Source organism: Trichechus manatus, unplaced genomic scaffold, assembly GCF_000243295.1.
Source record: "Trichechus manatus latirostris isolate Lorelei unplaced genomic scaffold, TriManLat1.0 scaffold00294, whole genome shotgun sequence".
Taxonomy (NCBI): domain Eukaryota; kingdom Metazoa; phylum Chordata; class Mammalia; order Sirenia; family Trichechidae; genus Trichechus; species Trichechus manatus.
In genome coordinates this window covers 389,335-401,040 of record NW_004444230.1, presented here as the reverse complement: position 1 = coordinate 401,040, position 11,706 = coordinate 389,335, and the positions used below count along the sequence as shown (strand labels likewise).

The following is an 11,706-nucleotide window of genomic DNA, read 5'->3' as shown; positions in this document are numbered from 1 at the left end:
CAGGCGGTCCAGGCGCGGCAGGGGCGCCCGCAGGGAAAAGTCCCGGTGCAGGCGCTGCAGGCGCAGCGCCGCCAGGGAGCGCAGAGTGTCGTTGGGCGGGGGCGGCCGTCCGCGAAGCAACAGAGCGTGAGCCTGCGGAGGAGACACCTGGCGTCAGTGTTGATCGGCATCTGTGCTGTCGCGAAAACACCTGGGGACTTGGAATCTTAAGTCTGGGTTCGCGTAAAATGATTAAATGTGATAGACTAGAAAGGGAGGGAATCCCTGGGTGGTGTAAAAAGGTTAATGCGATGGGCTGCTAACCAAAAGGTAAGAGGTTCAAGTCCACCCAGAGGCGCCTCAGAAGAAGGGCCTGGCCAACTACTTCCAAAAATAAGCCTATGGAGCACAGTTCTACTCTGACACACATAGGTCACCGTAAGTGGGAATCTACCACAACTGTTTTTTTTTAGAAAGGGAGGTGTTCAGGGTCAGGGATCTGTTTGGAAGCATGAATGAAGGATAGCCTCACCTGCTCGAAGAGGTAAGGCAGTTCGTGACCGTCTGGGGACAGCCCCTCAGGGTGCAGAGGTCCGTGAAGACGCAGACACAGTCTCCAGCCGGAGTCCGGCAAGTCTTCCAGCCCGGCTTCCTCCGCTGCCAAACTGCGGAAAAGGGCGCCATGAGACCGCGAAGCAGCACCCCCTCCCCCCGGGGCGTGGGCCGCTGGGGGAGAAGCGAAGGGGCGGACCAATCCGGGGTCGGGCCAGATGTTTGGGGCGGGGTCTGGGTGGAGTAGAAAGGGAGGTGAGCCTGAAAGCTAGACTGTAAACCCCTGCGGGCAGAGTCGGATCTGTGATCCCAGCAAACATCACTGCACAGGGCATGTAGTAAGCGCTAGATAAACGTTCGCTTAGCGATTGACCGAACCTGAGAGGAAAGGCTAACTGACAGCAGGGCTGGGGCTGGACATTTACTTCTCAAACCTGGTGAGCACGTCTGCCACGAGGGTCCCCCCAGCCAGGGCTCGCTCCTGTGCCCCTAGCTGCTCATACAGCGCGAACGCGTTGCGACTACCGGCCAAGCCTAGCCGCCCCACTAGCTCTTGCGCCACCTGGTGGGGAGGGAGAGAGAGAGAGGGAAGTCAGACCGAGCAGGGGTCTTGCCAGGACTCCGGAGGGGCTGATCCAATTGGAGGGGTCTTCCAGGTCCCTTAATCCCGCCACTACCACCACCCTTTACCCAAATGATGAATTTGAGACACAGGGCAAGCTAGGGCCCAGGCACCAGATGAGCCGAGCTGGGGGAAGCTGGGAGAGCGGATTGGGGATGCAGGAGCCTCTCTCTGGCCTCACCTCCCCCGCTGTGGTGTGGGAGTCGATGGCCACCTGGCAGGCGCCGGCCCCGGGACAGTGGACGGTGCACAGCAGCTCCTGCCGCCGGCTCAGCGCTGAAATCTCCGCCAGCGACGGCACCAGCTCTCTACCGCGCGTCCGGCCCAGCGCTTTCCGGATGAAGCGCGCATATTCCGCCAGCTCCGAATCCGGGAGCGATTGCTCGGTCCTGGGGCAGAGGGTGTCCGGGAATCAGTGCTTGAAGGGCTCCTCTCCTTCCCCTCCCCCCCGCCGTCTTGTAGTATAGTGTATTTCATCTCGTGCATTTCCTCCCCTCCAGCCCTAAGCTGCTTGAAGGCAGCGACCGGCCCTTCTCTTTCCCCACTGCTCTGTAAGGAGCTGAATTACTTTCTAAGTTCCCCGGCAACTTTTTCCCCCTCGCCTTCCCGCTCCTGAAAGTCTCTATGACGCTCAATCAGGCTGAAGGCCGAAATCCATCCTCATTTTGCTCTCTAACCTAAAAGCTCTGGCGCCAGACTGCGTTAGCCCTGAGGAAAAGGAGCCTTTTAATAATTCATCTGTCCAAAGGAGGCACCTTTTTGTAATTCCTCCGCCCACAAATGGCACTGTACGTGGTAGCAATGGCCGTGGCTTGGGAGAGTCCCTGCCCTTCTCTGAGCCTAGGTTCTCCATCTGCCAAACCCTTTGGAAAGCACTGTCATTCTCTCACAGCCCTGCAGCTCCTGCCTGTTGGCCATGCCCCCGCCCTGCCCCTCTCACCTTTCCAGATGCCCCAGGAGGTGACCCCGTACAGCTCCTCCAGGCCGGAAGGTGCAGCTCATGCAGGTGAGGAGTTGCCAGTACCGCAGGGCCGCAGGGTCTTGGGTAGCGGGTGGACCAGGGGGCCCCGTTGGGCCCGAGGTCTGCTTAGCCAGCTGCAGGAAGAGTTCGTCCTGGAGCGCGGGCAGGTCCCGGCAGGTCTGGAGCACACCCTGCATCAGGGGCCCGGGGCGCCGCGCCCCCTCCAGCGCCTGCAGCGCCAAGAACAGCCTCACTGCCTCCTCCCGCAAGGGTGCGTAGCCCGGACCTGCGGGATGGTGGGGGCGGAGGGACGGTTTGGAGGGGGGACACAGAGCTGGGCCCTAGGAGGAAGGCATGAACCAGGGGAAGGTTAGAGGGAGTATAAGGGAACAGCGGGTGGTGAGGAGAAGAGGGTATGAAGGATAGGCAGAGTGAAGGGAAAGCAGGGTTCTGATAGAGGCAAACTCTCAACTCCTGCCTCCCAGGAATCCCCACTCCAGATACCTCTAAGGCTGGACTTTGGGTTAGTACAGTAGAAGGATGGACTAAGGGACATAGTTCAAATCCCAGATTCTGTAACTGGTACTGACAGCCATTGCAATGGGCCAAAAACCAGACTGAACAGGGAGTCAGAAAACCAGAGCTCTCCTCCCAGTGCCCCTTAGCCCTCTACCTGTAGGAATTGGGTAAGTCACTGCCCTCTCTTGGGGAGAACTATAGCTGGATAAGGGCAGTTACTCTTCCAGCACATTCTTCCAGAGTGGTGGCTTTTCTATCACTTGTAAATGTAATATGTACAGGTAATATGACATGAAAGGAACCCTGGTGGCACAGTGGTTAAACACTCGGCTGCTAAGTGAAACATCGGTCATTCTGTGGCAGAAAAGATCTGGTGATTTGCTCCGGCAAAGATTACAGCCTAGCAAACCCTATGGGGCAGTTCTACTCTAACCTACAGGTTCACTGTGAGTCGGAATCCACTCGATGGCACACAACAACATGACATGGTCTTCAGAGTGTGATGAAAGACCAGAAGAGTGTAAAAACTTACGAAGAAACGTCAGTGGTCAGAGTGAGGCCCATAGAGAAGGTAGTCAAAGTGGGCCCTTTTTCTGGCTGGCTTCCCTCCCCTCCCCTCTGGGTAGGTCTGCCCAACTTCCCCTTTCACTTTCGACCCTTGAAATTGATGGGCTGCGTAGGCCCCCTGAGGACTCAGTAGTTCCCTACTAGGAAAGACATATTCAGATTCTCATCTCTGATCCACCTCATTCCCTCCAGGGGACTGGGCCAGGGGACCACTCACCTGGAGCGCTCACTCCGTAGGGCAAGGGCAGGAGTGGGGCATACAAGGCCCCACTCGTGTGCCTCAGAATAGGGTTCCGTCGGTAAATGAGGGCCACGGCCTCTGGGTCCCCACAACTCTCCTAGAGGCAAAGGGAGAGGGTCACGTGAGGGAGCAGACAGCTTCTGGGTCTACAACCCTCTTAGTCATTCTCTCTGGAGTCCCCTCTCTCACACCTGAATGTCCCTGAGCAGCAGCTGGGTGGGTGTCTCCAACGGTGCCTTGGCAGCAATCACTTCTCGAAGCGCCACCCCCCAGCGCTCGGCCTCGGCCTGGCGCTGAGAGCAGAGACGGACGCTGTGCTTCCGGCCAGACACGGTTACCGACCACAGACCTGGGGAAAAGAGACGCCACGAAGTGCAGTGAGGGCCTGCCGGGGCAGCGCCTGCCCAGAGAGGTAGGAGAGTCCCTACAGGTCTCACCCGTCTCCTTGGGCCTGCGCTCCGGGCCAGTCACGGAGCACAGACTGGTAAGGACCAGGCTCCCGAGGCGCCGCGCCCCCTTCCCGCTGCTGCTGAACTGGTCCAAGGAATCCCGGGTGAGCACGAACCAGGCCCGGCGCGGGGGCAGCCAGGGCCGCGCCCCTCCTCCGCGAGGCTCGCGGTACAGCCAACCTGGGAGGGTGGGGAGAAGGATCAGCGGGAAGAGCTATTATCCCCTGGAGGGCTAGGATCGGGCCCTTCCGGAATGCACGAGGGGGTCCCCACCTTTCACGACGACGTCTGGGTCGTCCTCTGGCGGCCCCTTCTCCGGAATGAGGCTTCGTGTCTCCTCGAAACTCTGCAGCCTGGACCAGAGGGGAGGAGGGTTGGGCTAGGCTGCCAGGCCCCCGGTCCGCCTCGAGGGGGCGCCTCAGTTGGGGCTCCCCAGACTACGAGGGGTGCCTGGCTGCCAGGCTGGGAATCCCTCCCCCTGGCTGTGGGAACCGGCAGGCTGTTCTGACCTTGTACCAGAAATAGCCCGGACTCCCCTTCCTCCCCGCGCCCCTGGCCGGACCGCCCCCACCCCCACCCCCACCCCGGGACCCGGCCAAACCACAGCGTCCGGCTGAGGGCCTCTCCCTTATTGCACAACCGCGGGAGGGAAGACGGCGAGCATGGGGGTCCTGGGGACCGGCTGGGGTCAAGAGACCATGGGACACAGGGCCAGAGCTCACCTGCCGGAGACCGGCCCGGTCCTCGCCGGCTGAGTCAGTGTCACGTCCAGGGGGCCCTGAGGAGACAGGCAGGGAGGCACGCTGGGTCAGAACGCTTTCTGCTGGAAGCGGTGGTTTCTGCTCCCAGGACAGCGCTGCTCAGGGAATTGAGGAGTCAAGGAACCGGGTCAGGGCTGGGGTAGAGCGAGCACAGCCACTGGGCTCGCCTTTCCGACTGGTCCAACAGCGAAGAAGTCAAGGCTGGTGCCTTGTCTCCGTTACCCTTTGAAGATGTAATCAGGGTGGGGTAGGGTGGAAAGAGCACTGGGTAGGGAGTCAGGAGACCTAGGTTCTAGTGCCAGTTTGGCCACTAACTCTCTGTGGAAACTTAGGCAAGTCCTTTCCTGTCTCTGGGCCTCAGTTTCCCCGTCTGTAAAGTGGAAGAGGTGGATGAAGTCCCTTCCCACTCTGGCAGGCTGGAAGTCACTCTTTCCTCTCCACTTTTCTTTCCTTCACTCTGCCTCACTTGCTGCGGGATGGCCAGCGATGGGCGCTGAGGTGAAGTAAGGAAAGATGGACCCTTTCAGGATAGGGCTTTTTCCAAGAGCTTCTTACACCATCCCACAGACACCCCTGAGGCTCAGTGAGGAGGGGAGCCCCCTGCCCCTCTGCTGGAGCTCAGGACGGGTCGGACCTGAGGAATGGCACATACTCTCCAGGCGAGGTGTAGTCTGGGATCTTGCCATTTCACCACCCGCCCCACATCACCCTAAAACTTCAATCCTAGACTAGGGTCTGAGAGAGGCGGCAAACCCGTTCAGGAGCCAGGCCAGGCGAGAACTGTGCCATCGTCCCTTAGCGCCCAGACAGCTCCAGCCGGGAGAGGGAGGGGGGTCAGGGACCCCTGTCCCCAAGCGCCATGGAGAGGGGTGGAGGTAGAGCACGAGAGAAGCAATGGCGAGGTTGACAGAGCCGACCCTGCCCAGGCTAGAAGCTTGGGGACGCCCGGGTCCTGCGCCCTCCAGGGGCGCAGATTCACCCATTTTCTGGAGTGCGGGGCTCTCAGCCACACTACCAAGGAGGCAGGTGCTGACCACTCTCTCAGACCAGCTCCCCTGATCGCAGTCCCCCATTCCCTCTGCCCCCCTCTATATTTATCCGCCCTCCGCCTCCGCCAGGTGCTGGCGCCGGCCCCGGCGGCGCAGCCCGCCCCACCCGGGCACCGAGCCACTGGCCCTGCCGGGGACCCCTGAGCGGGGGATGGGAGCCTAGCCTAGGCCAGAGCACACGGGAGCCTGGCCGCCATCCTGCAGGAGTATGGGGGAGGGGACGTCAGGGGCTAGAGGTCTCCCACACCAATCGTGCCTCAGTTTCCCCATGGGAATATTCGACAAAACTGGTAGCCGAGTGTCCGTCATCATCCCTCAGGGATTACCCAGGAGCCTCACCAGGGAGGGCCGAGAGTTCTGTTCTGAGTGGCAAGGTAATGACGAGGGGCCCTCGAAGGACCATGACCCCAGCTCCCTCTCTGTAGAGTCCCTGCCACAGACCCCAATCCTAGGATGTCTTCTCTCCCTCGCCCAGTTCCCCGCGGCGGGAGCTCCCGCATCTGGCCCCAGAGCTTAAGAGCTGGGAGCGGAGGACCCAGGCGTCCGAGCCGCCCAGCCGGCCTCGCCACATTCCTTGGCGCTGGCGGAGGCGGAAGGAGACGGGATGGGACGCGGGCCCTGCGGGGAAGGGAGAGGCAGGGCCAGGTCGGGCCACGCGTGACGCCTCCCCTGCCTCAGGGTCCCCAGCAGGTGGACAGCGCCCAGCGTGCGGCGCGAGGCCCACAGGCACATCCTGAGTCCGGCTGCCCCTTGAGCTCCTGGGGGCTTCTGGCCCCCAGGCAGGAACCTCCCCCATGAACCCAGTCTGCCCAGAGAGCGACGTTTGGCTGGAGTCCGGAGCTGGAGCAGGCGTGACGGCCTGTTTTAGCGAAAGGGATTGAGACGACTCTCCAAGCCCCCCGGGACTTACCCTCCCGCCGCCCGCAGGACTCGGGGTCCGCAGCTCAAAGGTCTCCTCGTCCTCGTCCTCGTCCCCGTCCCCGCTAAGCTCGCCGTCCCCGTAGTCCCGGTGCAGAAGGGTAAAGCCTCGACGGCAGCAGACGAGCCACCACAGTCCCCCGGGGAGAGGCATCCGGGCGAGGGACCGGGGATGGGGGCGCGTGCAGCCGCGGCCGAGCAGCAGGGGGTCGGAGAAACTGGCGGGGCTCCGACCCGGGCGAGGGAAACCGGAGGCGGGAGAAGGGGGAGAGGGAGGGAGAGAGCAACAGGGAGAGGGCAGTGCCCAGCGCTGGGGTGCAAGGGGACGCTAGCCAGAGCCTGCGGGGGGCTCGGTGTCTAGCCCCGGAGGGGGATGGGGAAGAGCGTCCAGGGCTGGGGTTGGGGGGAGGAGGGAGCAATGTCCGGAGCTGGGAAGTAGCGTCCGTTGTAGTGTCCAGCCCTGTGGGGGGCAGTGTCCGGTGCAGTGTCCGAGGTGGGCAGCTGTCCAAGCTCCAGGGAGGGTCGTGTCCGGTAAGGCGTCCGGTGGCCGGGGCCCGGGCCGCGCGCTGCGCTCCCTGCAGCCCCGGGACTGGCGCGCTGGGGGCGCGAGGACAGCTCCGGGACCCCGCCTCCCCAGCCCCCTTTCCCCTGCGGGGGCCCCCCCTTCCCTCTTCTTTCTCTCCTCCCTTCTTTACTGGGCAGGGTCCAGGTTTCGTCACAGCCTCTTCTGCCCAATCCCTGTGCCTGGCGCCGGGCGCGGCTACCAATCAGACGGCTGAAACCGCAGCGGGTTGCATCAAGTGCCCCTGGCTGGGTGACAGCGGGGAGGGGCGGGGGAATAGGGGGGGAGGGGGCGGTGCCATATTAGCCAAGCCCCAGTCTCTGAGGTCGGACGCGGGGTGCTAGTGACATCACGGAAGCCCCGCCTCCAGTCGCTTGCTTTAACTCTTGGCTCACCAATCAACAGATCAAAAACTCTCTTTAGAGGACAGAGGAGAGCAAAGGGCCTAGAGGTTGATGTTGACGAAGACCCGACTGCTGCCCTCTGAACCCCATCTTGTCTCTGGGGCCCTGAAAAAGGGAAGAGCCTTAGCTACTGAGAAGGTGTCCAGACCCGCGCCTGACATAGCTCTAGAAGTGACCCTCCCCCCCTGGGGTGAAGGATCCCAGGCTCTTGGTCTGAGTTACCTCCTTTGGAATTGAAGAAGCTGAGGCAGGGACTCCGGGAAGGTGCAGACCTAGGCCGGAAATAAAATCGAACTTAGAGCGCACAGCCCACTGAACTCAGGTAGGGAGAACGGCTCAGGATTCTAGAGAGTCTGTGATCTCCAAAAAGAGCGGCGGAGCGGGGCAAATAGCCTGCAGTTCTGTGTAGGAAGGGGTTAACCGAGGCGCGAGGAGGACTGGGCGGGGCGGGGGCCACTGCGGGAGCGCGCCTTGCTGACTCAGCGGCGATTCCCTAGGTCTCCGGCGGTGGGTTCCAGGTCGGCCCCCAGCAGCTGGCGTGCGTGACCCTTTGAGGATCGGCGCCGTATCCAGGCCTTCCCTGGATCCTAGCCCCTGCAGGCCGTTGGTGTCGGCCCCAGCCTCCGGAGCTCTGAGGAAGAAGGCTAGCTCTGGCTAGGCAGGGCGGGACAGGGCGGGGACTTCAGACCAGTACCTCCTTTGAGACCTCCTCGCCACGCCCCGTCCCTCTCGCCCTGGGCCCCCTCACCCTCTTCTCAAAGCTAGAGTGCCCGGGACAGCTTTGCTGACCGGATATTAAACTGCGAGACTTGTCGCATGTGAACACGATTCTGCCTGTGTGATTGTGTAAAACAAAGACCAGGAATCAATACGACCGTCTTCAGAGGCCATCTCGGCCGTGCCCTTGCCCCGGATGAGAGTGGCCTGCACTGAGTTTTCCTAGGGATGGACATACCACAAGCACATGCGCTCTTCCCGGTCTGGAGCCCAGGCGCTTGGTTGCAGGGAAGTTCTTTCCGATGTCTAACCTCCCCCTTTCCGGCAGGCATTTCCTCTGACCCTGTCCCCAGGGAAAATGGAGAACAGCAATCTCCCCCCACCCCACCCCACCCCGCCACACCAGTGACAACGGCTGTTGGAAATTTGCAAATTGCAATTCCCTCCCTGTCTTGGTTTTTCTCCATGGTGAAGAACTCCAGATCAACGTTTTAAATTACTTTTTTCTTTTCATCACAGAACCTCAGAAGGGATTGTAAAATGGTAATCTAATCCAAACGTCCACCCTCGTACCCCTACCCCCACCCCACGCACAGGCACACACAGTACCCGACAGCCTCAGCTTGAACATTCCAGAGACCAGGAACTCGGTACTTCCTAAGGCAGCCATTACTGGATAGCTCTGGTTGTTAGAAAGCTCTTCCTTACGCTATTTCAGGAGGAACCCCCGCCCCTCCTCGCCTGGCAGCTTTCCCACCTCACCTCTGTTGGCAGAGTCTGGGTGAAGGTGCAGGGGGTGTCAGTGCCTAGAACCTTAGCAGGCTCAGCCGCTCCCATCCCCACCCGGGCTCTCAGCGCCTTCCCCTCAGAAACAAGAGGGAGGGGTCACCCACCGGCTCTGCCCTGCCACAAATCACTTCCAAGTCGGTGACTCAAAAATAGTAACAGTTGTTGGCTTGCATCCCCTTTTCATGTTATCAATTTAATGTGTCAAGGCACAGAAGCAATCCCTTTAGGTCCCTACCTCTATCTCAGTGTTCTGCCACCTACTCCCCTTTCCTACTACCCTCCCTGGCATAGTTTACTCAGCCCGCCCCCTCCCCTAGATTCGCAGCTTTGATTGTCCTAGAAGGAAAGACTGTGGGTCTCAGTGGGAGCGGAGCAGGAAGACAGGCGGGGCCGGCGGGAGCAGCGGCCGCGAGGGTGAGGCCCTGGACTGCAGCCCCCACTCCGCAGCAGCCTCCGGAGGTCCTGGCGGAAGCGCAGCCCCAGAAAGGCGTAGAGCACAGGGTTGAGGCAGCAGCGCGCGAGGGCCAAGGCGCCTGTCACCAGCAGAGCTAGATCCTTGCGCTTGCTGGCTGGGCAGCTCCGTTCGCGGGCAGCCAACAGATCGGCGGTATCCAGCAGCAGGGCGAGGCTGTAGGGCAGCTGCAGCACCACGAAGGCCGCCACCAGGGCCACCACGACGCGCAGCGCGCGCCGGCGCTCGGGCCCCCTGGCGGCCAGCAGCGTGCGGCCAAGGAGCGCGTAGCAGGCCGCCATGACGCCCAGCGGCAGTGCGAAGCCCAGCACCACCTGCGCCACGGCGCTTGCCCCCTTCACCGTCTGCGTGAGGCCCTCGGGAAAGATGAGGCGGCAGCGCCGCTGGCCTTCCCGCTGCCCGTCCCGGCTGAAGAGAAGCGCAGGCAGCGCCAGAAGCAGTGACAGCAGCCACACGACGGCCGAGACCAAGTGCGCGCGGCCTGTCGCCGAGGGCGGCGGTCCGGCCGGGAGGGTCCGCGCAATGGCCATGTAGCGGTCGGCGCTGATACAGGCCAAGAAGAGGAAGCCGGCGTGGAAGGAGGCCGAGTAGAGGCCGGAGACGGCGCGGCAGGTGACACTGCCCAGGCTCCAGCCCTGCAGAGCCCCGACTGCGGCAAAGGGCAGGGTCAATGCCAGTAGGAGGTCTGCCAGGGCCAGCTGGAGCAGGTGGGCTGAGGTGGGCGAGCCCGCCACGCGGCGGGCCGCCAGGTGGGTGGCCAGAACCAGGCCATTGCCGGCCAGACCCAGCGCAGCCACTGTCAGGGAGACGCTGGGTTGGAAGGCCCTGCTGAAGGCCTGGACGTCTGCCTTGTAGCAGAGCTCCGGCAACGGCTCAGACGAGTATGCCTCGTCATCGTCCCCAGAATAGGGGCCCCAGGAGACCTGGGGAGGTCAAGATGAGAGACTGATGAGACACTTTCGCATACACATCTCCCTCCCACATATGCCTCCAAGCTGGATGCTCCTGTGAACAGCTACAATATTAGAGGGGAGAAGACACAAACTCTTTTTGAAATTCTTCCTTCGCACCCCCTACCTCACCTGCCACCCCCCACCCCAGGGCCTTCCCATGCACCCCTCCTGCCTCTACCTCCAAATTCCTGGGTGACCTTGAGCAAGGGATTTGCTCTTTTTGAACCTTAGCTTCCTAAATGTAAAGTCAAGATTAGAAGTCCTGACCATCCCACCTGGCAGGGTTTGCTCTGAGGATTGTTTGAAATAAGGAAGATAATGGAAGATAAGCATCTCTGCTCTCCATAGTCCAAGCGCTTGTATTATTAATAAATGTTGGAGCTTGTGTTCCCTCTACAGCGCCCTCTCCTGGAAGGACGCCCAGACAGGCTTTGCCTCAGACCCTGACTCCATGCTTGGTTTGGAGAGGGTTTCTGTTTGTCTCCTTTCCCTTCCCCCCTCCTTAGTCCTGCCTGTACCTCCAGTACAGCTGCACTGAAGTACTTATACCAGGGGATTTTCAAGGGTTGTGGTTCAGATTTTCTAGGCTCAGTTGAGACCCTGGGCTCTAGGTTCAACCTGTCCTTCCCTTCAGCCTCAGTCCCCTTAGCCTTAGCCCTGCCCCCTCTAACCCCAACCTCACACCACCAGCCCCATCCACCTGGAGGGCCCCCAGGTGAGATGGCTCCAGGCATTCTGAATAGGGTGCTAGGATAGCAGAGACCTGTAGCCTTCTGAACCCCTGTAGCCCAGTGGGGAATCCCATCACCTTACCCTCCCTCTGTCTAACCCCCGCCCCAAGCCCTGTCCCGACTCCCACCTGCTCTGCGGGCTCAGTCCCCATCTCTTGCTACACGGGTTTCTGAAGTGTAGCCGCAGGGGGAGAAGTTAAACTAATGGGACAGGAAGGAAGGGGCGGGGAGAAGGGCCAAGAGGGAGGTGGGGATTAGGATTAGGATCTGTGGGCCCACTTTACCTAACTTTCCCATTGCCCACCCCCCCCAAGAGAACTTCCTTGCCAGTCGGGGGCGGGGGGGAGAACCTTGGAATATCATCATTTGCTAGACAGCTGTGTGATCCTGAGTTAAGTTTCTTTACCTCTTTGATCTTCAGTTTTTTGTTTCATGTGCAAGGTGGAGTAAGGTAAAATGC

The 11,706-nt window shown here is 61.0% G+C and overlaps 2 protein-coding genes across 2 annotated transcripts in view; both read right to left on the bottom strand.

Annotated features, from left to right (window-relative positions):
* The window catches only part of PLEKHH3 (pleckstrin homology, MyTH4 and FERM domain containing H3), an 8,435-nt gene extending 1,663 nt beyond the window's left edge, over nucleotides 1-6,772 (bottom strand). The window contains exons 1-11 of the mRNA XM_023725225.1: nucleotides 6,611-6,772; nucleotides 4,613-4,668; nucleotides 4,164-4,243; nucleotides 3,879-4,070; nucleotides 3,633-3,790; nucleotides 3,418-3,538; nucleotides 2,094-2,400; nucleotides 1,335-1,542; nucleotides 957-1,093; nucleotides 512-644; nucleotides 1-132 (exon numbers count right to left, since the gene is read on the bottom strand). The exon at nucleotides 1-132 is cut by the window's left edge and continues 273 nt beyond it. Coding sequence (XP_023580993.1) covers nucleotides 1-132; nucleotides 512-644; nucleotides 957-1,093; nucleotides 1,335-1,542; nucleotides 2,094-2,400; nucleotides 3,418-3,538; nucleotides 3,633-3,790; nucleotides 3,879-4,070; nucleotides 4,164-4,243; nucleotides 4,613-4,668; nucleotides 6,611-6,772 — 1,686 coding nt within the window. The remainder of the gene's footprint in view (nucleotides 133-511; nucleotides 645-956; nucleotides 1,094-1,334; nucleotides 1,543-2,093; nucleotides 2,401-3,417; nucleotides 3,539-3,632; nucleotides 3,791-3,878; nucleotides 4,071-4,163; nucleotides 4,244-4,612; nucleotides 4,669-6,610) is intronic.
* Nucleotides 6,773-9,267: 2,495 nt separating this feature from the next.
* CCR10 (C-C motif chemokine receptor 10) lies at nucleotides 9,268-11,398 on the bottom strand. The gene is made up of 2 exons (XM_004390339.2): nucleotides 11,375-11,398; nucleotides 9,268-10,485 (listed from the first exon to the last, which is right to left on the bottom strand). Exons 1-2 carry the CDS (start codon nucleotides 11,396-11,398, stop codon nucleotides 9,427-9,429), a joined length of 1,083 nt encoding a protein of 360 aa, XP_004390396.2. The 3' UTR covers nucleotides 9,268-9,426.
* Between the last annotated feature and the right edge of the window lie 308 nt (nucleotides 11,399-11,706).